The 26,498-nt window shown below is 38.5% G+C and overlaps 2 protein-coding genes across 6 annotated transcripts in view; one reads left to right on the plus strand and one right to left on the minus strand.

The window, feature by feature from the left end:
• The window catches only part of EZH2 (enhancer of zeste 2 polycomb repressive complex 2 subunit), an 85,650-nt gene extending 79,733 nt beyond the window's left edge, over positions 1–5,917 (plus strand). For all 4 annotated transcript variants that reach the window (XM_077810964.1, XM_077810966.1, XM_077810965.1 and 1 more), the window contains 5 exons: positions 190–285; positions 2,680–2,761; positions 3,699–3,779; positions 3,954–4,038; positions 5,600–5,917. In XM_077810964.1, coding sequence (XP_077667090.1) covers positions 190–285; positions 2,680–2,761; positions 3,699–3,779; positions 3,954–4,038; positions 5,600–5,660 — 405 coding nt within the window. In that variant the 3' untranslated portion in view covers positions 5,661–5,917. The remainder of the gene's footprint in view (positions 1–189; positions 286–2,679; positions 2,762–3,698; positions 3,780–3,953; positions 4,039–5,599) is intronic.
• A 3,893-nt stretch (positions 5,918–9,810) lies between these two features.
• Positions 9,811–26,498, minus strand: part of CUL1 (cullin 1) — an 81,632-nt gene continuing 64,944 nt past the window's right edge. For both annotated transcript variants that reach the window (XM_077810969.1, XM_077810970.1), the window contains exons 10-22: positions 24,928–25,035; positions 24,734–24,840; positions 24,349–24,397; positions 23,742–23,873; positions 22,853–22,970; positions 21,269–21,345; positions 20,248–20,379; positions 17,602–17,694; positions 16,066–16,113; positions 15,902–15,984; positions 12,974–13,079; positions 11,006–11,119; positions 9,811–10,364 (exon numbers count right to left, since the gene is read on the minus strand). In XM_077810969.1, coding sequence (XP_077667095.1) covers positions 10,284–10,364; positions 11,006–11,119; positions 12,974–13,079; positions 15,902–15,984; positions 16,066–16,113; positions 17,602–17,694; positions 20,248–20,379; positions 21,269–21,345; positions 22,853–22,970; positions 23,742–23,873; positions 24,349–24,397; positions 24,734–24,840; positions 24,928–25,035 — 1,248 coding nt within the window. In that variant the 3' untranslated portion in view covers positions 9,811–10,283. The remainder of the gene's footprint in view (positions 10,365–11,005; positions 11,120–12,973; positions 13,080–15,901; positions 15,985–16,065; positions 16,114–17,601; positions 17,695–20,247; positions 20,380–21,268; positions 21,346–22,852; positions 22,971–23,741; positions 23,874–24,348; positions 24,398–24,733; positions 24,841–24,927; positions 25,036–26,498) is intronic.

Consider the following 26,498-nt stretch of genomic DNA (forward strand, 5'->3'; position numbering starts at 1 on the left):
CTACCCCGTGGCCACTTCTACCCTGGAATGTTTTTTCATTAGCACTGTATCTGGTCTCCTTTATGTGCACCTTCTCTCTCCTCCCCCCCACCCCCCTTCCCAAATGTTAGCAACTGTGTATGTTTATCATTTAAACATTCCAGAAAACTTAAGTCAGATGATATGTTTCTTGTTTCTCCCCTTCTCTAGCATTTGCTGTTGGCACCTTCAGATGTGGCGGGCTGGGGAATTTTCATCAAAGACCCCGTACAGAAGAATGAATTCATCTCTGAGTACTGTGGTGAGGTAAGGAAAGATAGTACCTTTCAAGTCAGTGGTTTTCAACCTTTTTCCATTTGCAGACCCCTAAAAAATTTTGATTGGAGGTGCGGACATCTTAGGAAATCTTAGAAATAGTCCAAGGATCACAGGTTGAAAACCAGTGCTTCAAATGTATGTTTTAATCGTTACAGCTGTATGCATAAGACATTTGTTTTTTAAAAATAGATGTCTCACTAAAATAATCAAGGTCACTTTCTTCAGTGATGTATCAGTTTGTGACCTTGACTAATTATAAAGCAAAACTAGTTAAATGTCTCCAGGCTTGGGAACTAGCTTGTTTGTAGATTTAGTACCCTTTTGCAGAATAAAGGAATGTTATACAATAATTCACAGCAGGTTTCAAGGTCTTGGCATTGCCAAAAGAATAAAAGCTTCCCTAGCATCTAGTATACATAGCTGAATCCATGGTTGATACTGACATTTTTCCACTGGCAAGATTTTTCATGACTTTTGGGTGCCTGTGAGGATGAGGCTGGAAGAGAGGATGGATCTAAAGCAGGGCTTCTCAACTTCATTGCACAGGAACCTGCTTCTGACAACAAAAATTACTACATGACCCAAGGAGGGGGGACCTGAAGCCTGAGCCCACCAGAGCCCTGCCACCCTGGGTGGGGGGACCAAAGCCCAAGGGCTTCAGCCCCTGGCAGGGGGCCTGTAACCTGAGCCCTGCCACCTAGGGCTGGAGCCCTTGGGCTTGGGCTTCAGCCCCAGACCCCACAAGGACTAATGCCAGCCCTGATGACCCTGGTAGAACAGTCACGACCCACTTTGGGATCCCAACCCACAGTTTGAGAAACACTGCTCTAAAGAGCAGTCCCAGTTAAAATAAATCTGGAGCTTCCGGCAAAATTATTTGACTGCCAGCATAAGACACTGCCAAGATTCAGTAGGCAACACTGCCCTCTAACCGCCCCAAATGCCGATATCAGGCTGTGTGAAAGGGAGAGCTAAGGCCCAGAAGTGAGTGTCCTGCACAGAGTGAGTTGATTTAAGTTGCTTTGATTTAAATTGTCATTTTCAATCACAGTATGATTAAATCATGTTGTGCATTTGTACATTTTTTTTTTGCAATTGAAAGGTTGATCCTTATTGGTTAGTAACTGTTAAACATGTTGATTTGCAACTAAGTAGTCTTTACACTAAATTTGGTGCTTCCTTTTGCTAACCAGGAGAATACATATAGCTGTACACATTTATTTAAGCAGATATATAGCTTAACTTACATTTAGATTTTTAATGTTTCTTTTTAGAAAATGGTGAAGATGCTTTCTTCTTTACTAGATAATTAACTTTCGTATCAAGCTCTATTTTCAGATTTGATTGAAAATGCACAACAACAGCTTTAAATTTTTTTAAAATTAAATAAAACTACCTTAAGTGGGCTGGATATATAAGAGGGAAAAAAGGTTTATCAAAACATGTTTTGTAGTTAAAACTGATTTATTAAAGGAAGTAATTATCTGTTAGTAAATTGTACTGATTGTTTCTGATCACCATGACCTTCAAGATTTTAGAACTAGTAGATCTCATCCTCTCACACCTAGTTTTTATTTATAGATTGGAAAAGGAAAACAAGCTTTCCTGCTTTTTCAACTGTGAATGAACTAGTAATTGAACTGAACTAGTTGAATAAACTGAAACAAAGAAAATATTCTCTCTGAACCTGCAGAAGAGGCTATTGATGTTAAAAGCTGGTTTAGCATTTCAACAAATTGGTTCCAGATGCTTAGCGAGTGACTTCTACCAGTTCAGTGATTTGACCTTTCTTAAAATGTGGCTGCAAACATGTACTACTTAGATAAATCATTTAAATTAAATACATAAAATAATATTATTTTAAAATTAATTTTAAATGGGTTGAATTGAAAACTGTTAAATTAAAAAAAATATTTAAAGTTTATATATCTTTAGAGAAACAGAATAACAAAATATGTCTCCCTTCTAGGCTGAGCTGATAGTGCTGTTTTGGGTTACTAAATAAGAGAGAGCCCTAGTTAGTGTAACTTCGTATGCTGAATTGGAAATGTCTCCAAGATGACAGCTATAGACTTTTTAGTCTTGCAGTCATTGTCTTTGCATCCACCCACAGAACAGCATAATCTAAGACCACTTGTCAGCCTGAGCTGTAGTGTTAAAGTTTTCTCTGTCTTAATTCCACTTGCAGTATAAACTTCATTCCAGAATGGAATAAGTCTTTGAAAAGTTAGGATTCCAGTTATGATGGGCTTTAGATGTGGAGCAACTTTGACATATATAAAGTCTGAGTAGGCATGAGAGACGGACATGCTTGAGGCTGTGGCTATTTCCATTACCAGCTGAAAAATAAATGGCCTTTTTTATAAGCAATATTTCTTTCAGATTATTTCTCAGGATGAGGCAGACAGAAGAGGGAAGGTATATGACAAGTACATGTGCAGCTTTCTATTCAATTTGAATAACGGTACGTATGTTTAGCTATTGATTTTAATTGACACAACTAAGATTTTTCAAAACCTCCATTTAGCTGCCACCTAACCCTGGAGGCACCTAAATTCTGCCAGTGTTCACTTCTATGTCCAGGTGGGATTCTCAGAGTAGGTGATTCCTGCCTATCTCACCTGCGGGGCCTGATCCAGTGGGCACTCTCAGAGCATACCTACCATATTGGGCCTCACATACATGTAGAGTCCTCTGTAACTGTCTTTTGTGAAAGGGTTTGTCCACGAATCACGTGCCTAAACACCTTTTATAGATGGGGCTTAGGCAGTAGGAAATGCTAAGGAAAGAGATGGGGCCTATTTTAGGCCATTCCCAGCTCAGCATGCTGGCTTCTGAGAAATCCTATTAGGAACCTAACTCTCGGGAGCCTACCTCATGGCTGGGGATGCTACGGGACAGCATGGTGCTTAAAAGTTAGGTGTCACAATGCTCACTGTTGTACTACTGAAGTCCCTTTGTGGATCTAGCCCTAAGTGCTGCAAAAAGTTCATGAAGGAAGCTCTTTAAAATGTACTGACCTTTTTATATAAACAGCTTGTAGACTTGGAAGGAAAGAATCCATCTAATTTAGAAACATCAGTGTACATCATTTGGGCAGGAGATGGATGGAGGTGGAATGTGAAAAAGATTAGCAGGTGGAAACCTCAATTTTAGGAAGTTTAGAATGTTTAACTACAAATGCCATGATATTTTAATATAGCAACTTGTTAGCCTTCCCTGAGGAAAAGTTAACATCGGAGAAGGTTTTTCAAAATGACTTTCATGTGTGAAGCTGAACACTCTAAAGTTATAACCTGACAGGTGCATAAAATAGGCTAGGAGCTGTACAGCATATTCTCAGATGTGCTTAGAAAGCTCTTTAGAAGAAACCTGTTCTAACTGCTCACATTCTCTTCTAGATTTTGTGGTTGATGCAACACGCAAGGGTAACAAAATCCGCTTTGCAAACCATTCAGTAAATCCCAACTGCTATGCAAAAGGTAATACCAGACAAAGTTAAACTATGGTTAGTCTAACAATACATGAAACATCATTACTGTAGAACGTTGAATAAGAATACATGTTTAAATGGTGGCAGAATGTGTAAATACAAATAAGTCATGCAAATGTGAGCTAAGACCCTGACCTTATACTCTCTCTCTCTTTTTAAACAGTTATGATGGTTAATGGAGATCACAGAATAGGTATATTTGCTAAGAGAGCCATTCAGACTGGTGAAGAGCTGTTTTTTGACTACAGGTTGGTACACTAGAACAAGATCTTCATTCTAGGGCCGCTGTGGCCAAGCCTGATTTTTCATCACATTGAACCTTTAATATCTGAGATTGGATCATGTCATTTAGATGCCTCACCCTTTACCTCAAATCCGTCTTTGGGTCTCAGCAGATGGCTTATGCCAGCAGTTGTCTTCCTCCCTCAAATGCTGGGATTTTGCTGGCGAAGGAGACAGCCATGAACTTGGGGCACTTCTGTCTCTGGAACTCAAGGGCACAGTCTAATTAAAGCAGCTAGTCAGAACCTTGAACACTTAAAGCCCAGACCTTATAGGGAGGAATATCACTCTTCTATACGGAAGAGACAAGGATGGGACAAGTATCTAAACTTTACGTATCACCCCTTCCCCCCCCCCAATAACATCCAAGTTTGCCAATTATAAAAGACCAGATCTACACTTAGAACTTTTGACAGTAAAATCTGTCATGGGTGATTGAGACATTTTTAAAGTGCTTGGGAGTTGTTTCTTTTAAATTCCCAAGCAAAATAAAACATTTGTGCTACTGGTGCTTTTCCAGTATAGATTAGGCTTAAGCCTCCTGCCTTATGTGCTATTTAAACACACAGGTGGAGCAAACAGTTGCGCCATTCATTGTCTAGTGCGGACGGCACACTGGACCAGATTTTTAAAGACAGGCATTGCTCTGCTTAGTGTTGCAAAGCCAGAATGATTTTGACAGCTAAGTCCCATATCCAAAGGTGATTTAAAGTAGCTTGAGTAGCTTTAGAAATCTGGTCCACTGATTGCCGTTTATGGAAACACAACTCTGAAACAAACTTCCTGGGTCATTGCGTTCAGGCCCCTGCTATGACAGGCAACCCACCATCTGTCCTGTTTATATATTTATCAAACTAATGCAAGGCTGTTTCATTCCTCTGATGGTTAGAAACCATCTAATTTCCAGCCTAAATTTATTGACTATCAGTTTATACTTAGCCTTGGATGGATTAGATTTTTATTGGCAAATTTCAGTGAACATTGTTTCACTGTACATACATACACTGGTGAAAAAATATTTCCATCAGTCAAAGTGAGAAAAATGCTGCTTGAGAACTTATTTGATTTCAAGATAATTATGTTGATATTCAAGACACTCTTATCGTAGCTAACACAAGCTATACAATGTCTGGTATTATTCTTCCTCCCCTTCTTCTCCTACAACTGGAAATTTAAAGTTTAAAAAAAAGCTCCCAACTAAGCATTATCATCTATCAGTTAAATGAAATTCCCACAAGTCTATGCACACTGATTTCTACCCCAAAGTCTCTGTTTTAACATGAATTGGGCTCTCACAGCACTAGAGCACTCTACCACCATGGTTGTTCCTTTGTCTTCTTCCAGCACAATAACTTAAATGCAAGGGCACAAAGGCAACAGAAGTGTGTTCAACCTTTTATGTGACTGGATCCCAATATTTTTGAGAGGCTCAGCACCTTAAACTCCTCTTGACATTACTGATGGGACCGAGTACGCTACAACTTTATTAATCTTGTCTTTGGTATGTACGTCTTTTTTCCTCCCCAGATATAGCCAGGCTGATGCACTGAAATATGTAGGCATTGAAAGAGAAATGGAAATCCCTTGATACCAGCTACCTCTACTTTTGAACAGCTGCCTTATCTCCAGGAATTTTCTAGTACTGTGGGCAATTTTAGAAAAATGATGCAATTTGAAATCCTGAATTTGCGAAGTACTGTACCAGTAATTTATAGTAACAAATTTCAAAATCAACTTTTTATTGCCTTCTCACTAGCTGCAAAGTGTTTTGTACCAATGAACTTTTGCAATAATGCGGTGTGGTACATTTTTCAACCTTGAATAAAGGATACTTGAACTTCTTCATTTTGAGTGTATTTGAGCTATAGTGGTTGTTCTAGGCAGTTCAAATAACTTCGGTAGAGAAAGAGCCTTTTGAGGGTACATCGTGCACTTAAAGAAAAGGTAAAAGCAGCAACAAGTGTGGTTTTATTTTTTTTAAAATGAGTATTTATTTAGCCTGTTGTCTGTGGGGGACTAAAACACAATTAGCTGACTGGGAAGCACAGGAAAATAAATTCAGTCCCCCTGCTGCTTTGTTTTTAAGGACAAGTTAGTACCTAAACCTGTGTATTCACTTGAACTGAGTGGTAGTCTTTAAATTGGGGCAGGCACAGACCCTTTCTCCAAACCGTATGTGGGGGCATCTTAATTGCGTTCTAGGTGATGTTCAGCTAAGTTAGTCCATGTTAATTAATACACTTTAACTGCATGCCTTTAGTTAACAGCCTCTACACACAAGCCTGATTTAAGGCTACTTTAGTTCTTAAACTACACTTATCTTAATTCTCTTCCAAAGGGAAAAAGTAAGTATGGAACAGTGTCCTTCCACTGCCCTACAGCTCTCAACTTTTCCAGAATACTGTACCCCTTTCAGGAGTCTGTCTTGCATACCCCCAAGTTTCACCTCACTTTAAAACTACTTGTTCACAAAATCACAATACAACATTTATATTCTACTTGATTTTTTTAATTACTAATTACATTTCAGTGTATAGTATATAAATAAGTCACTGTTTCTAGTACTTTTTATGTAGTGTGTTGTGAAACTAGGCAAATATCTAGGTGTATCCCTAGGGGCATGCGACCACTGTTTTAGGGTATATTGTACACTAGAGCCCATTGGCCTCAGCATACTAACAGCTGCAAGTCTGAAGTGGATGGATTTGAATTGGCTTTTTTTGTAATAGTGGTACCTGATCCTGGCTGATTTACTACTGCACAGCCCTCAAGTTGGCCAGAACAGGGCAGCACCCACTATGGAACTCAGCTGTACAGAGAGAGCCGGTTGAAAATTGTACAGCAACTTGTTCCTTTGCAAAAGACATTTCAGTAAGGTTCAAAATGAAACCTTTAAGAAAGGTCAAAACCAGCTATTGTCAGTATATTATGTTTTATTCTGTCCTCTACTTCCCAGAGTCATCCTCCTTCATTTGCAAGAGCTGCTATTGCCAACCTGACATGCCAAACCTGGGGGGCAAAAAACAGAAACTGGGCTTGTTTTTGGGTTGTAGGTTTTTTTTTTTGGATTTAACTCCTGGCAAGCAAGGGGGGAGTCAGGGGTGCACAGTGGCCCTACCACAGTCCCAGACTGCACACTGGAGGGGATCTAGTCAGTGTTGGGTACTTAGGGATTGGCTTGTTTTGAAATGGGATTAGCTTGATTTTTGGTTTAGTGTGAAAGTCGGCATTCGTTCTTTGCTTTTGGTGCACAACAGCTGCCAGAGCCCTATCACTCAAAACTGCAGACAAGGGCAAGGATAAACTTTCACAAAGTAGATGGGCTCAATATATGAATTTTACTGCAAGAAGTTACACACTGGGTATTAAATTATAGTCACATGCCAGATGGAAGCACAGTTCTCAAACCCCAGTTTCTATCCCCCAGGGATCTTAGTTACCTTGATCACTCACCCCTGCAACATCTGCCATACAAACCTCCCTGACAGACAGCCACCACTGTAGTGGTCCCAAACTGGTGCCATTAGCTTCCAGAAGGCGAGTGCTGCAATGTCAGCAGTCCCCTCAGTACTCACCAGTGGTATTCCCTCATGCTGAAATAATGCAGCAACGCATTATCCTAAGGCTAGACTAACTTCCATCGGTCTCTGCTGGAACAACTTCCACTATCTTGTAGAAAGAAAAGGAGGACTTGTGGCACCTTAGAGACTAACCAATTTATTTGAGCATGAGCTTTCGTGAGCTACAGCTCACTTCATCGGATGCATACCGTGGAAACTGCAGCAGACTTTATATATACACACAGAGAATATGAAACAATACCTCCTCCCACCCCACTGTCCTGCTGGTAATAGCTTATCTAAAGTGATCATCAGGTTAGGCCATTTCCAGCACAAATCCAGGTTTTCTCACCCTCCACCCCCCACACAAATTCACTCTCCTGCTGGTGATAGCCCATCCAAAGTGACAACTCTTTACACAATGTGCATGATAATGAAGTTAGGCCATTTCCTTTTCAAAGGCTCCAGCAGAAACCAAGAATTCATCCATACCTCATTACAGGAAAAACAGCAGCCATGCAGCCAGCTTATATTGAAGACTCCACAGACCTGTTGCCACCCTGTACCCTTCTCAGTATTTTGGGAGCACTAGCAGAAATGGATAATTGCTGCTCTATTAACTTGGGTTCTCCACAGGCCATCTCAGAAAGTGGCTATAAATCCATCTGCTAGCTCACTTTAACCAGATTTTTTCTTCTGCTTCCGTTTGTTGGTCCAGAGCACTCCTATCCTTGTGTAGAAACTATCGGACCGCAGTTGAGCTACACAGGCTGCAGTTTAAACAAGGAGCTTGGTAAGCCATAGCAGAGCAATAACCATTTCTGGCATTGTAACCATTCTCCCCCCTCCATTTCTAGCTTAGTCCTTCTTCCCAGGGAAAAGTGCTGAGTGTTCTGCAGAAACATTTTTGAATGAGCCTAACCCAAAACAACCACCAACTCCATGGCTTGCATACAAGTCAGTGTGTCAAAAATGCAGCACTTTAAAACTGGCAAAAAAAATAACCACAGACAACATTCCTCTAAACTACAAATGGCATTTACCACCTTCCCAACAGTTTGTATTACTGTAAGGGCAGACTGCAGTGTGTTGACACAGGCCTAGTAGCAGCATGCACACCTCTTAGAGATGGGTGTGACACAAGACTGTTTTTAAAGCCTTTAGCTCACTTGTAACAACAGCTCCCCACAATTAATTCAATAGGGTATACTCATTTTTGCCACTTTTTCTGGCCATTTTTTGTTACATCTTCACTAGGGCAAAGCAGCAGTGTTTTCAACAAAGCAAAACCAGAACCGTTTTATCCCCTCTAAATGCTTCAAGTCCAGGAGGTGCAGAGTTGCCAAGACAATCTCCTCACACATCTTTGTTAGCCACCTCTCTTCACTTCTCATAACGCACACTGTGAGGGAATGGGGATTTCTAAGAAAAAGGTTTAATGCTATGGTGTGTCTGAGTCCAGAAGGTGCACCCGAAAAATCAAGTTGGAGCCTCTGCTCACAATGAGGACTTGGAAACACTCAGAGCAAGAATTTATTTTCCATTTGTAGAGATAGTGAGTACAGAACTCCCACCATTAGGAAACAAGGGTTTGGCTTTATTGCATTTTAATCAGGCTTCCACAGCCAGGAGATTATGTAAGTTTAAAGAAACAATGCTGTAGATGTTAGAGCTAGAGTTCACTCACTATATGAAAAAAGATTGAGCATCAGCACACATGCTCTGAGATTCAAAACTAAAGCATTTATTCCCATTTTAAGTACCTAATTTTAATAGTTTTGTCTGTGGGAATGTGCATCCAAAATATATTACCACACTTCAGAAAAGTGACATGATTAATCTTGGCCAAAAATATCACCTGACAGCGTAAGTAGATGAGTTTAGTTTCTGGTGTATCCATTTTGAGAAAAATTCTGAAACAAATGCCAAAACGTTGTTGCCCATCTTCCAAGTTTCTGCTATTTATCTTGAAAAAATCCGTGCGCACAATTCAGTGCACGCTCCTCCCCCACCAAGCCACAGATACAGAATGATTTTTCAATCCAGTGCTGTGTTTTGCTTGAATCACAGGGAAATGAAAGAAAGCAAAACTAATGAATTACTGTAGCTTTCATAATCATTAGACCTTTTATTTACATTTAGAAAGTAGTGAAACTTAGAACAATAAAACCAAATGCAACTTGTACAGAAATCTTTTAATTTTTTTTTTATTTATCACATTAAAAAATGAAACACACTATACAAATGGGTTTTCATAGCAGATTACACATAGGTCCCTTCAGACTCGCTCTCAAAGTGCTGCCGACATTTCTAAGCGCTGCCTGTGGGGGCAGCTATTTAGCATATAGCCCATGTATTGATTTAAATGCAGTAGCATGCAACCCTCAGTGGAGAAGGGTTTGATTCCTTTCTGTTCTTAAATTAGGTTAAATGGCATCGGTGTCCATATTTACATACTTGAAATGTGTCAATCCTGAGCAGTTCCGATGTAAATCTGAGACTGGCTGATGGGAGTCCTGGTCTCAGTTATTAAAAAGGGAGGTCCAAATGGCAGCAGACTGGCTGCTATGAAGTTCAGTTGTTTTCATTCTTTCAATCACATAACTATTTGCTGAGCGTCTCACACAGTCAGACAACTGCTAATAAAAATGCTAAGCCAAGTAACTGTAGGTGTCCTTCTCACCATCCACACGCTCCAAGTACTCCTTCTCAATCAGAATGTCAATGCATTTCTGTAGGAGAGATGGGGAAAGGCCAGGAGTGCATTTCATAAAACAAACCCCAGACAGGCACTTTGCAGCAGGTATTTTAAGAGCAAGAAAACTTTTTGCTTGCTATAAGCTTTTAACAGTTTTCACTGTTAAGTGCCATGCTGAATACATATTTCTCCTGAAGACTAGCATTAAAACTATTTAGCAGGGAAATGGCATAAATAATGGACCATTTAAACTATGGGAATTTTTTGGCCATGCCTAGAAGACGCCACTCACAAACACCATTCAATGAAATAAAGGTGACTTGATACTGTCAAATGTCACTAATTCCCTGGGAGACTCACTGAACATTATTATTCTGTAAGTGAGCAATAAAACAATTAAACCAAGATGTATCTGGTTCCTTTATTTTGACAACTGTATGATAAATTATTATTTCACAATTCATGCTACAGTATGCTTATTGGCACATGACGAAGTCTTATTATTTAGCTTCCCCATACCAATATGCTTGGAGAAGCTATAAGAGAATATTTAAACGTTTCCTACTTAAAAGTATAATAGTTGAATAACTTATTTCTTTAATCTTTCTAAAATCATTCCATTAATTCAGACACTTGTTAAAAAAATTAAGATCCATTATTGCTGATCTGACATACCTTAATTACTGGAACTCGTGGTTTGAATCTTGAGGACAGCTGGGTTAGAACTTCTCCAAGCAACTGCTGGTGTTTTAGAACCTTTCTCATTTTCATAATTCTCACAATAGCAGCCTAAATAGCAAAGTAGAAACAGACTTTCTTAGGAAGATACAATTTGCCATTGTGGAGCAAGCCAGTGGTTCCCAAACTTTTTACTAAGACAACCCACCAACTCCATTTGTCTTTCTGAGACCCATACAGGGTCCGAATCCCAGACTCCAAACCTCTCATCCCCACCTCTGCACCACCTACCCCTACCCCAGCCCGGTGAAAGTGAGTGAGGGTGGGGGAAAGCGAGGGAGGGAAGGGGGCTGGAGTGAGCTGGGGTGGGGCCTCAGAGAAGGGCAGGGCAATGGTGTTTGGGTTTGTGCAATTAGACAGTTGGCAACCCTAGGACTGCAACATAGCATATGGGGTCACAGGGCAACTCAGGTTTGGCCCAGCCTCCTCTGTCATAACAGAGGGGCGGCCGAGTCAAATTAGGGAGTGTAGCGTTTCACCAGATGGCAACACCTGGAGCTGGGCCCAGTCCTACAGGACAGGAGTAGGGTGACCAGATGTCCCGATTTAATAGGGACAGTCCCGATATTTGAGGCTTTTTCGTATATAGAAGCCTATTACCCCCTCACCCCCGTCCCGATTTTTCACACTTGCTGTCTGGTCACCCTAGACAGGAGTCACCACTGAGCAGTGGGCTCACTCTCCAACACTCTCTCCCCCTTGGGAGCCTCTCCTCCGCATCAGGCCCACAGCTCATCTAGAACCTTCCTGTGACCCGCTGTTTGGGAAACACTGCCTTCAGAGCTTTATCATGCCTCTACCAGTGGCTTGTATCTGCTAACGAAGAGGGGGATGAAAACATTGACCAGTGGTGCAACGAGAGGCAATGCGCATACACAGAGTTCTTACTGAGAAGTTTCAGAGTGTCTGATTAAAACAGTCAACACTCGCCATAAGCCTGTTCTTAGGCACATAAGAATCTACATGATTACAAATTGCTTTGCATAAGGCCAGGATTAGTAATGGACAGCGATGGCAACATTAGCCAGAACCGTGTCAGACAAGCAGCCTACTGAATGAATGTACTTCACTTCGAAAATAAGGCTCACACTTAGAGCCAATACAACTTTTTCCTCGGTAGGTGGATTTGGAATTGCAGCTGGTACAATGCAAGCCAACTCCACGATGATCATCTAAATCTGAACAACGTTCTGAAGTTTACATCTCGTCTAGATGCCCAGCAAAATCAATGTATGAATCCTCAGAACCTAAACGCTCCTTACTATGTTGTTCAATGTCAGCAACAACAAAAAGCCATCCCCCTACGTTTTCTATTTATAGAAGATAAATATTTGAAAATCCTGTTATATGTCTTTTGTTTCAAGTTTGTTTTACCCAGGAATTGTGTTCTTTTAGGAATAAATATAAAAAAGCAAGATTCTGCAATATTTTCATGAAAAGTATTGAAAAGTTATGAGCTTTAGTTCATGGGCTGAAGCATACTCAGACTAAGGCCAGATGGTACCATTGTGATCATCTAGTCTGACCTCCTGCCTCAGGCCTCCCACTCCTATAATAGACCTTAACCTCTGGCTGAGTCACTGAAGTCCTCAAATCATGATTTAAAGACTTCATGTTATAAAGAATCTCTCATTTTGTCTAGTTAAACCAGGAACTGACCCATGCTCCACGCTGCAGAGGAAGGCAAAGACCTGGGGGAAAACTCCTTCCTGACCCCCAAATATGGCATCAACTAGATCCTGAGCATGTCAGCAAGACGCACCAGCCAGTCACCTGGCAAAGAATTCACTGCAGTAACTCAAGAGCTATTTAGTGTACTCTCCGGCAGCTGGGGATATTTGGTACTAGCAGTCGCAGATCGCCTACAATGGCATGTGGTTGATCTCAAACTACTATCCAACGCACCTGAATCAGTAGTTTCCGGTCTTCCTCTATATTTTTGTGTGTAGTTTCCTGCTCCTGCTTCTGTTCAGTCTTCATTGGCACATTGATGTTGACCCTCAATTTTTTGCTGCCAGGAAAGGGAAGTAAATAATTAGCCTAATTTCAGAAAGAAAATCTGAATGGAAAGTTGCGAATATCTGATTACTCCTTCCATTTCCAGTTCTACAAAAAGAACGAATTTCCCCCATTTGCTCCCAACACAACTTTTCTTACTTAGGGACAAGGAGGATAGGATAGGAGAGAAATTTCATAGTTGCCTCCTTTCCCCCAAATGTGACATTGGGCAGTGATCTTCAAATGATCTTAACACTGTGATATTCTTTATTGTAAAGGCTACCTAGGCCAGATGGAATACATTTCATAGTATTCTAGGGTACAGAAGCACAACTGGACCCTATATACCATAATCCCAACAAAATGGTGAATACAAGAAAGGTTTGTGATTTTTCAAAGTGATAATGAGATTTATCCATCAAACTCTTTCTTATGTGAATAGCCCCCCCTGAGTTTGCAGAATCAGAACACATTTGGACAAAATCCTGGTGCAAAAGCATAGACTTAAATTGGGAGAACTGCACATTTCAATTAAGTTTTGAGTCTTCTTTTAAGGAGAAAACCAAATAGATCTCAAACTATGGCTTTGTTTTAAAAATAACTAAGATAACAAAATATAATGTTTGAAACCTAGGAATTTTGATCACAAAAGTAAAATAAAAACTACTTGTGCATTTGACTGTCAAAGGAGTACAGACTTTGAAACTTAAAAGGAACTTATATCGGGGGGGGGGGGGGGGGGATTTACCTGCATTACTCAATTCTAAGGTTCATTTATTTTTACCATTCATATTTGTTCACTATTTACATTGTACTTCACATGGGACCCAAAACTGGAACTGCATCCTCATGTGTCGATCCTGGCACCCATGTGAAACCCCACTGAAGTCAATATGGGTCCATCCACACAGACACGGTCACTGTCACAGGATCAGGGCTTTAAGACAGTACAACCCTATATGCCAGTTTCACTTTCTGGTCCTCAACAACTACTAGCACAATGCATATGAGAGAGTTTGATACTGCAGGAACTTTAACAATAAAAACTCAAAGCAAAACTTCCATTTGTATTAAATTTACCTAAAACTAAAACATACAAAGCTTAAGATTTGTTCTGGGAACCAAGGATAACATTTTCAAAAGAGCCAAAGCCCTATTTTCAAGAGTCACTCGGGTACTTAGGAAACCTAAGTCTCATTGACAGTTAGGCTTGTAAGTTACTTTTGAAAACAGAACTTTGAAAATTTACCACTTAATCTTCCTCAAGAACAAGCTGTGAACAATTTGGATTACTGTTTATTTACCAGATCAACTGCAATTAGTTATCCCACAGACTTTTGGCCTCACTCGGAGTGCTGCCTCTATGAGAGAGAAATGGAACTGATGCTGCACTCCAATTCTATGAGCATACACATGGGACAACAGGGAATTACAACATTTAGGAGAAAAGTCAATATGTTGATTAACTTACTACATTCTGATCCTAGCAAGGAGAGGATTGATTAAATCTGGAATTTTTCCTTCATAATAATGTTAATTAATTTGTTTTTTAAGTATAGATATTGTTGCATTACACATTTGTATATTTTATGAAGATTGGTAGAAATCCTGACCCAAAACCCACTATTGCAGTTTGATATTTTTCAAATAAGCCATAGTTATAAACATCCCTATGAATTCATTGCACTGGTGAAAACAGAATTTTCTCTATTTAACTGATTTTGAAATTCAAACAAAAGAAGTGATTGCTTCGTAAAATGAGAGTATAAAAAAAAGATAGTGAACATTAAAACAAAACAGGTAGAAATACATCCAGTGTTAAAGAACACTGCACAAGGATGATCATGGTACCTGCTGATCACATGGCTAATTATTACCATTCCACATTTAAAATAAGTGACATTATTTTAGAACACTCGACTATAGAATTTGTAAATCTGATATGGCTATAATTACATGTAAATAAGAGGTTACTTCTAGACAAAGCAGAACAACATCAGTGTTGCTAACACCAAATAATATAACTGTTTATGAATTCTCATAAGAGAGAATACTCAGCCGTCTAGTTTGTTTGGAACATCCCTCTAGCTCAGATATGGAGGAAAGGAAAAAGATTAAATACAAGGGAGGATTTCTAAATACAAATTTCATTTCATTTCACACAAAATGTGGTTTATTTTTTAGAATGTGGATTAAGTTACATGCGCTAGACTAAAAGGTTTCTTAAATAAACCATCATCAGTATGGAATTCATAACTGAGATTACACAAAAACCACTACTGTATAGTTTGAGATGTATAGCTATAAAAATGGCATTGGAACAACAGGAGCGAACAGAAAGACACTGCAAAGAGAATCTTAGTTTTTAAGGCACTTCAGCGCTCAAAATCTCTAAATAAGCACACTGATCTTTTTCAGGGGCTGTTTTTAATGGCCATGCGCTTAAATCTTTGGATTTGGTGTTTTTTTTTTTTTTAGTTAATAAGACCCCTTTAAATGTAATTTATTTACTTGGCTTGCGTAAGTCAGGACCAATGGCAAAAAACGCGGTGATGGCACACTAGCCAAATGTGTCTACGTGATCAAAGTCTAACTAAATTAAACCAGATTTTACTGTGCCCCAGTGACTAGCAAGAATCAAGAGCTGAAGAGGTGAGAGTATGTTTACTGACACTGCTGGTGAGTGCAATCCTGTTAGCTTTATAGACCCATTAGACTGCTTGCTCAACCATAGCTATAGCATTGCTAAAGTGACACTATAAATAGCAGGAGCTTCAGAGAAACAGATTGTTACCATTTATACACAACTGGTTTATATTATTAGATTCTTCTTACTTTTTGTAACCAAGATATAGTTTTATTAAGGTATCTGGCTTCAATTCCACCTCATCCACATTTGCATTTTCATCTTCCAAAACCTACAACAAACAAAAAATTATTGTATATTTGCTAAAATGTTTTTCTATAAATTAAATATGCAAGAAAGCAAAAGAGCTTACCAATAACTTTGACTTCAGTAAGATCTGTAGAACTTGTGCCAAGATATCCTACAAGTTAGAGGAGAAATTATCAATGCAAACTTAAAATACATTTTTCTTTCAAATGTCCAATGAATTTTGACATTGAGTTATAACAAAATAATTGAAAGGTCCTGCAATGTACTGGAACTATTCAAATTTCATTTTTCATAGCTACAAAAATATGTCCTGCAGGCAGAATTGAAAAAAATCACCAATAGGTACAGAAAAATTGAAAAATACAACATGTCGAGCATTCAGACAGTGAGAATAAATGATTGAAAAATACCACAAAAGCTTCAGGGAAATATTAAAAACTTTTCATTTTAGAGGACTAAAGACAAAGCATTCCACTTTAGCATGAACCCAATCGTAGATTTTCCCCTTTCTTGTGCCAGACTACTCTGAGGTTCCTCAACCAGACAAATTTCCAATTACCCCATTAATGACCCTTTCCCCACGAAATAGTGCTGACATGCAGGAAAGCATCTATCCAAAGACTATTTCATTCATGCTGAGTAAGAACTCAGAAAATGCACGATGGCAGATGTCTGAATATTTTTTTCCCAATACAAAACACTGGAGGCCAGTCCCTGAGGAAGCTGCACCAGTGTATATCTCCAGTATAGACATGTGAAGCTGCTACTTTCCCTGCTGAAACTGAACCCAGTTTGAAGCAGGTGGAAGCTCCATCCGTGAAAATTACAACTATTGGTTTGCACTGGGTGCAGCTACATCGGTGGCTGACAATGTCCATAAAAGAGAGGCAATTCCCCAGTGTGGACAAACACCTATGAATTTTCTATGAAGCATCCAAAACTCTAATTTGTGTTCACAGATTTATTCTCTCTTTGGCAGGTCACTTAAGTTTGCAGACCATGGGTAATTTGCTTTTCCCTGACATGCCTTAGCAGACCTCATGTGAGCCTATTTACACCTGGTTCTTAACAGTTGAGGTACAGCGTCTGCTTTTGAAGAAACAGTAGGGCATTGCCTCTCCAAGTAAAACAAACGCTTAGCCAATGCGCCTATATTCTCAACGTGTTCATGTTCTTAATCTTTCAGGATATAAAACATATGGGAAAGTCTAGGAACTTGATAATAAAGGGAGACTACCACGTTTCCCAAAAACGGAAGTTTTAAAACAAAAACACACGCACTAGAAAACCAATGACGAATTACAGGAGCAGAGGAGAGAGGCAGAGAGTAATATAATTCTAAAGGATTCAGCATAGTGATTAGTAAGAGTGTCTACACACTTCAGGATTTGCTAGAAACCTCAGAAATAAAACCTAGAAGAGGTTATGATTACTGGAAACTGAACAGGAAGGTAAGTTGACCAACAAAGCAACACAACTGCTACCAGAAGAACAAAAACTAACGTTTAAGTCAAACAGATCTCACCGTCTGCTCCCCTTTTCATGATAGCAGTAAGTGGGCTGAACCCCATGACCAGAGACTTTACATTGCAGTGGTAACATAAAACTAGTGTAATACAATACATAATTAAGACACTACCATTTTTATCTGAGTACTGTCTGTCAGCTGTTGAACAGTATAGGCATCTTCTGTGTTGTACTGTAGTAGGATTGCCATCTGGAACGTCGATGCCTTCCAGACCCCAAAGAAAGAAAAGAAAGGCCAAATATAAAATCTAAGTGAAAATACGCACAACTTGAATGTGTATTTGAACTTGAATGCCTTGGAAAATTCACCAATCACGAACACACACACCCACAAACAGCCCCTCCCCCCACCCCACCCCCCGACTGAATTGAAACCTTGATGAAACCTGATAATTAAACAATTATGGCTAGGCAAACAAAAGTTCATAATACTCTATTGGAAGGATTCATCACTTTAAAAAGGTGAATATTCAATGTACTTTTAAATGATCCTTCGTATCCAAGTTTACCATTTCTTCTCTGCTATTAAACAGCATTCAAATGGATGTTTAAGCAAAAATCTAGTTTTCAAAGATGTACTATTTTTAAAAAATGGGAGCTAGGGACTGTACTAGTTATTTTTTGAAAGATTTTGAGTAAATTTTCCTGTATGCCAAAATATAATGAGAAAGCAAATAGGCATAATGTTTGCAGCACAACTAACAACAGTGAGACATATTCATGCCTTCTGACACAAACACAAACTTGAATGACAGGTGTACGTGTGAACGATAATTGAGAACTGAGAAATTAAGCTCACATGCTTTCAGACTGTGCTCTTTAAAGAGCTTCATGGAACTGCCAATAAAACACAAGATTTGCTATTTAAAATGGGAGATAAATCTTCAGACCAGGAACCCTGAACGGAATCATTATGCAATGCAGCAAGTCTCTCTGTGTATTTTGCATGTGCCCACCATTGTTCCAGTATTCTTTAAATCTAAATCCTACGATTGTGACCAGTTGAACTACTTAAAGACAGTTCCTTCCATGTATCATGGTGCCAAAGCTATAGCTCTCTTTTTACCCATACGTTTTCTGATTTCAAAATATTTGTTACCCAATTATGAATATTTTCCACTTTATCCTTAATATAGAACCTAGACACAGACTATTGGATTTCACAACATGACATTAGAAACATTTAACATACAACTGTAGATAAGAGACTAATTTCATCAAGGCCGATGAACTACAGGGCACACACTTATGGTTTGTTCATGTTTATCGCCAGTAGTATTGACAATATAAATGTACATTAAATGCATAAGTTTGTCTGAGTAAGGTATTTGAGAAGGCAAAAGTCTCAGTTTATTTTAGATGGTCAGATAAAAGACCTGATCCTGCACACAATTATGCACACGTTTAGCTTTAAAGTCAACTGGATTACTCCTGTGAGTTAAGCGATGTGCATACGTGGTTTTCAGAGTGGCCAGGCACAATATACACACGCTTTAGGGTCAAACACTACGAGCTAGGAATCTGATTTGAGTGTATTGGTACTCGCGCTAGCTCTCATCAAGCTGGCTTAAGTGTCAATAGCAGCGTAGCCATGACAGCACGAGTAGCAGCAGCTGATCGGTGCCAAGTACACACATGCCTGAAACCAATGGGCTTGGCCCTGCCTCCACTGCCACTACCTATGCTGCTGCAGCTAGACTGCTACTGGATGAGAGCTAGCATGAATGTTATACACAAGCACGGGAATCACCTCCCAAACTCGTAATGTAGAGGATTACCGAAATTATTACATGAATTTAAAATGCTAACGTCAAATCCCATTATATAGCGTTTACTCACTTGGTTTCAGTGTTCAGACAAGTACAAAATAGAGCTCAACATACCCTATATTTATATTAGGCTGTTTGTGTGTTGACATAGGTAGTCACTGTTTTAATTCAGGGCAGAATCTAAGTCAGATTTAGCCCCTCCCCGAAAACCAGAAGCTTATACCATACTGAATAACTTTGGGAGAATGTACTCAGCCATTTTAAAAAGGAGTATAAAATAGGTGCTGGGGTTATAAAACGCTCAACCCACTGATCTCACTTTTTTTAAAAAAAAACAGTTCATCTTCTTACAATGGATATCTCAGGGACTGCTGGCATACAAGGATTAAGACAAGCTAGAAATCTTTTGGAAAAAAGCAATGGAAAAACTTTTAAGGCCACATTTTCAAAAGAGCTCAGCTCCTATTTAGGCACTAAAATGAAGTGGGAAGGATTTCCAAAGGGAGCCTTTTACGGTTTTGAGCACTTGAAAAATCTACCCACATTATTTTTTATGTCTAAGTGGGTTCTGAATTCTTCAGAAAATCTGGCCCTTAAACACTTTAAAAGGAAACTCAGTGATATGTATACTTTTTAAATGATTTTCCTTCTCACTCTTTAACCACCTCCAAAGTTTAGAACTAAAATATATTTCCTAATTTTTTCTCCACCATCGTGCACTCGTGCTTTGCTTTTGTAGGGATGCTTGTGAAGGCTTGCCTCTTATTTTTAAGATACATGAAACATTTATTCTGAAACTTTGCTCCCCAATACACAGAATTACATGTATAATTTTGTAATTTACCTGACATATACCAAAAAATAGACCAAGTTAGGGACTTCCAACACTAAGGTCCCTCTACAGAACAGCTTGGAAGAACTCATCACAAAAATGTTTAGACTATTCAATTATTCACTAAACCTTTTCACTAATACAAGGTTATTCTTACCTGTAATGTGTATCTATTTTTGAAACAGTTGGTAACCAGTTCCCCTTTGGATAGCTGATACAACCAGGTCAATTTTCTTCCACTATGACGACTGGCATAAAAAGCTGTAAATCTCTGATAACTTCGTTCCAACTGTATAAAAAAAATAAAAATGAAAACAACATCACTGCATTTTCACACTTGGAAGTATATTTGAATCTACAGCGTGTAAATCAATCCAGACCACCCTTTGTTAACATGCCCTTTCCCTAGGGGGGAGGGGGGGCTAGATAGAAAATTTAAAAAAGATTTTTCAGACTTGCATACGAGTTTCCTTTTGTGAGCAACTTCACTTTAAATGTCATATGGAAAAGAAAAGAAAACAGGCTTATTGTTCTTTTGTTTCTTTCCAAGTATTAAGAAGGGCCTTAAAGGTCATTTCCTTTCCCCCCTCTTCTACTCCCTTACTCATTTGTTAAGTCAGAAATTCAGGTCTTAGCTAGCCTGAGGACCACAGAGACTGGAAAACCAGCCATCATGTCATCTCAAGAATCAACAGACTGAAAGCTGAGTAATTGAGAGGGTCAACGTATCTTAATAAAAATAAGAGCTTTAAAAGCATACACTCATTTTATTTTAATGACTACTGAACGTTTTGGAGGAAGGCCATCTTGTTTAAAGATTATGAGTGCCCCATCAGTAACAAAGAAGGATTACACATCTCAGACCTCCCCCCTGGGAGGTCCTCCAGCACAATCAGGAAAGACAAAACTTGACATTTCTGATACTTTGAAAATAAAAAAAAGCAGGAAAAAAAAATCTTTCAGGTTTTCTTTATACACCATAAAACAAGAGATTTAAAATCTAGTTTTTTTATTTGAATAAATTCTTTGCAGCTCACCTTTAACAGAGGCAAAAATGTTCAAGTCATGACATTTTATGTCAGAAAATACTTGGGAGTTCATTTTAGGTCATCTCTGAAAAAAACTTAAACTGAAACTTTAGTTTATTTAATAGAAGATTAAAAAGCTTATCACCTCACCTCAGAAGGTAGAGCAAATGTGCAGGACTGCTGAAAGGGCCATGATCCAGAACTGAGAACCTGTATACTGAAATCCACTGGAAAAGAAACATACATAGATTAATAGGTTAACAGCTATCTCCCCTTTGGTATTATGGACCTGTCAGTGTGCAGTTTGGGAGAGGCCAACTCGAACAGGAGAGGTTTCTGTGTTGCCTGACCTGGTGATGACACTAATATCAAAAGATAATGGGTAACTATTACTATTTATAAAACATATTGTTAAAATTAAAGTCACTGTGTGAGGCAAAGATAGGGTTGAGGGGTCAGATGTGTATTTACTCAGAATCTAAAGGCAATATTCCCTGACATTTGCATGCATTTAATCTCATTCATTACCCTGTTTTTACTTTTCAAAAAAAGAGAAAAATATAAGGTTTTTCAAAATTCATGCATAACCATTTAATTAAAAATCTGCTACTGGCAAGAACACAAGTGGCAAATTTATGTTTGTCAATTGCTTTTGAGACTCAAAGTGCATCTATAATGGAGAGAAAAAACAAAACGCAAAAGCAAGTCTTAAGAGTTCAGGTCAACTGACTCAGGCTTTTGGGACTAATGCTACAGAGATAAAAACAGAAACGCAGACGCAGGGGCACCGGAAGTGGGGGTTTGAGAGGGCAATGGCCCCATCACTTTTTACCTGCCTTAAGGACGAGCGACAGGGGCAGAGATGAGTGAGTCTGAGGCGGGGCCTCAGAGGGAAGAAGCGGAGCAGGGGATGGGGCCACAGACTGGGAGGTTTTAGGGAACTTCCAGTGCTCCTGTGTAGACGTTCTCACTCAGGTTGGAGCCTGGGCGCTGAGACCCAGCAAGGAGGTGTGGGTCTCAGAGCCCGGACTCCAGAACTAGTGAGAACGTTTACATTGTTATTTTTAGCCCTGTTGACCTGGGGTCTGAGACTTTTTTTGCAGCACAGAAAGACTCTGAGATACAAGGCAGAAGTGAATACATTATGTATTACAAAATAAAATTATATAAAACCTGAAGTGGACCTTGCACAACACGGAATGTAATTAACTGAAAACCAAGTGATAACTCTATCTTGAAGCACTCCATTTCAAGAAGAAACTGAAATCAGAGACCTCTGAATCTGAAAGCGACAGGCCTAATTACCGAGCTAAAGGAGGACCTGTTGTTTTTCAGTACTATTCCTAAAAGTCTCCCTGTTTAAGCGATGATTTTGGTCAAAGGAAAAAAACATTTAACAAAAACACCAGGCTTCACTTTTAGCAGAGGGGGATACACTATGTTGAATCCTCTCTCTGTAACAGCTAACCCCAGTGATCTGTAAAACAAAGAGGAACCTGTTCATATCAGGAGGCATGAGGTGCTGTTTGAAGACAGTGAACAGACCCAAAAAAAGTCTATCCAAGCTGAAGTTTTAATAACTCTAGCTTTCTGTGGCATGCTACATGAATCAAATACTTTGCTCATTTAACACTTGGTCATTTCCCCTTGTATCTCTACAATTAAGGGAGTGTATGGCTAATTCAACAATAACTTAGCTTTTAAGAGAAAGGTTATATTAAATTGAATACTTACAATCTAATGGTTCTGAATTTGTCAGGTGCTTTTTGAATTGCTCGTTCAAGTCCTTGCTTACACCAATGTCTTGGAACATCCTCTGAAGTTTAGAGGTGTACTCGAAACCACAAGCTTGCTGTAAAATTAAAGAGCACAGCTTTGTCTGAAAGATCATGTATTTTGACACAGGGAGAACAAACAGAACAAGAAAAGTAGGGTTTCTCTGATCGGAATCAATTTTGCTAGAGGAATATATGGCAACCCATTCCCTGCATGTCCAAAAATCACTCTGAAAGTTCTGAACCCATTTAGACAAGTTGTGTTATTTTAATTGCTTCTTCTGTAGCTGTTCTGCCACCAAAAATGTGAGATCAACATTTTAAAAATTAAAATAAACCAGCCAGGGAACACTGTCATGAAAATTTACTAGTCTCAACGTATGGTCTACTTGCTAGCCCTTTATAACAACTATGAGAATGAAAAAGTTACTGACATTTTACTCCCCCTTTAAAAAAACTGCACACAAATAAGGTCTGGCAAGATTGTTGTAAACAGCAGCACAATTACGCAAAAAAATTATAAACTCAACTGTATTGATTAATGATTATTTTATTTATCGCCCATGCCAAATTGCAACACAAAAAGCAATCAATTGTTCTTAAGGCAGCATTCAGGGTTATAGAGAAAAGTGGCAGTCTGGGGAGCTGTTTCAGCAGTTGTTTGCGTGGACAGCAGCAGGACCACTTCAAGATCTCATTCCAAAGACAGACTGATGGCCAGTCGGTTAAAAGACGTGTGAACTTTAAGTTTTGTATTTTTCTGATCAAATATTAAAAAGTGCATACATGCATCACGTGTTGAAAGGAATAGTGCCTCCCTAGCCAGTGCTAAGAAAGGGAAGACTTACCTTAAGTTTAGAGATCATGCTTGCTTCAGCATCATCACTAGCACTGTTCTGGTGCACCAGTCTCTTTGCCAGCATTTTAGCATAGAATTTTTGAAACACATCTTTGTCTTCAATGTACTTGAATACAACCATCTGGAAAAACCAAAAAAAAACTTTTTACAAAAGGAACACACCTGAAAATTTGTATCAAATCCAATTTTTACTTCATTAAAAGTGTCATACATTTTAGTGTCATAATTATTTTTGAAATGTAAATGCAGGGTTTTTTTTACATGTTAACCTTTGAAATAGTTCAGAAGAGATAAAATGGTTTTACACCATAATACATATTAAAAAGAATGTTGATTCTGTTCAGCTTTCTGAGGTATACAATTGACTGAATGAAGAAGTCTTTAAAAAAAGAGAGAGAGAGAGAGAGACACACACAGACAGACACAAACACACTTTTGGCATTTTTTAAAAATAATGTTACCAAAAACTTTAAGCAAATGAAATACACAGAATAAAAGTTCTGACTGCACATGACCTGCAACCTCCTGTGATAACCTTAAAATTATTATGAAATTTAAAAGTTTATGTAGAAGAAAACTGTATTTAAGAATCTTACCACTTGATTGAGTGTATCTTCTAGCTCTGCTTCTTCTGGATTCTTAGAGCTGCAGTCAAAGAAGTGCATTACTGAACAAATTTATTATTCATAACTTATGAATACCGTTACATTCTAGATTCATGACTTGTGAACTGAAACTTAAGTCCAATATGCAATTTACTTTGGAAAACAAAGTTTTTCTAACATGTTCCTTATTCAACTTTTTATAAAGGCTTTTCAAACAATTACAGCATTATCTTTTTTTGCTTGAATTAAGTGTTTAACAATGTAAATATATTTCTGCAGATGCAATGTGTAATTTCAATTCACAACTATGATGATTATAATTTTTTAAACAAGAAACACTAGAAAACTAATTTTTAACTTTTCGTGTAAGACCTACCTTTTCTTTAGCAAGGAGTCACAATATCGTGCCAGCAACTCTGGAGATTTACTGGATGACTGAGCCATTTTTGTCACTGCATTATTATTTATAAATCGACCACAAGCCTGCAAATTACACAAGAAAGTCAAAGTTTTGAAATCCCCTAACTCAGAGAGATATAATGGTTACCACAGACATTAAACATACGGTACCTTATCTAGTGCAGCCACAAAGCCAGCATCATTGTTGAAGGCAGACATCACGAGAGCATTATATTTCTTATGGACATCCAACACTGTCTGTACATACATTTTTGGATCCTGAAAGAAAAAACAGTCTGTTGCTTGCAATGAAACTTGTTCAACTTTCTGCAAGTGTCTCCAAACAATGCAGGTGACCAGTGTCCTCTTAAGCAGGTTTATAGAGTGAAAGTTTAAAAAAAAAAAGGGGGTGGGGTGAGGGGTAGGGATTAGAAGTATTATTTTAAAAATAGAAGTAGGTTCTAGACTATTAAGAGCATTCAAGTGACAAGGGAAACTTATTTTAGTCATTACTACAGTAACAGATATGTAATTTGCTCAGAGTTAATTTTTACATACTTGGGCATGCTGAATGTACAATAATCACTGCTACTGCATAAAGTATAAAAGGAAAATCAACGATTTATTCAACCCGGCACTATGCAAGTGTCCAACAATGACACATTTTGAAGACATAAGTTTAATTAAAACCAGATATAATAGTTTGTTGTTCAAACAACCACAATGTGGCAATTTCTAGAAGAAACCATGCAATTAATTTTTCCAATAAGAAGATCTTACTTTTGAATACTTTACTAGAACGCGAATTATGATTCATACTCCCAACAAAGTAAGCCAAGATAGAACCAGAAGCTAACAAAAAGGTTCCCGCTTGATCAATTACAAATACTGCAAGAAGGTTCAGGATCAAGAAACATTTAAGGCAAGCATCTCAGGAGCACATGCAAGACAAAAATTGAGTCTCCTGATCACAACAGGAAGTATCTGAAGATGCTAAATGTCAAAAGAGTACTGATGAGGTAAGGAAAGAAAAGTAGCTGTATATAGGTGTAGGGAGAAGTATGTTCAGAGAAGTAGGCATGATGGTTCCCAAGGGAATGCAATGGAGGTGGTGGCTCTTAGGAGGAATAGGGAGACAGGTGCAAGGAATTTGTGGAGGGAAAGCAGCAGAGAGGAGGAAATGCAATGTTTTTTTCACTTTATGACCTGCCAGAAAGTCAACCACTTTGCTTAAAACACACAACTCTTTAGTTGTAGCTTCCAGAGTCCTCATGAAGCCACCAGTTTATTTTTGTAAGAGGTCATTTTGAAAACCAGATGATTTTGCTTCTGAAGTCAGAGCTCAGTTTTTTTCCCCTCATTAAGAGAATATACTCTGCTCTGCCTAACCTCCCTTTCCCCTCCATAAAACTGAAATGCCTTCAAGTATGTGAAAAATAATACATCTGATGACCTGAAATGTGTGTGTTTAAAGTAAGGCCATCGATTAATCACAGTTAACTCACACGATTAACTAAAAAAATTAATCGTGATTAATCGCAGTTTTAATCGCACCGTTAAACAATAGAATACCAATTAAAATTTATTAAATATTTTGGATTTTTTTTTTTACTTTTTCATTTCTCCATTGTATTCTGTGTTGTGATTGAAATTAAACTGTATATTTTTATTACAAATATTTGCACTGTAAAAATGATAAAAAGAAATTGTATTTTTCAATTCATCTCATACAAGTACTATAA

The sequence above is a fragment of the Eretmochelys imbricata genome, chromosome 2, assembly GCF_965152235.1.
Source record: "Eretmochelys imbricata isolate rEreImb1 chromosome 2, rEreImb1.hap1, whole genome shotgun sequence".
Lineage (NCBI taxonomy): Eukaryota > Metazoa > Chordata > Testudines > Cheloniidae > Eretmochelys > Eretmochelys imbricata.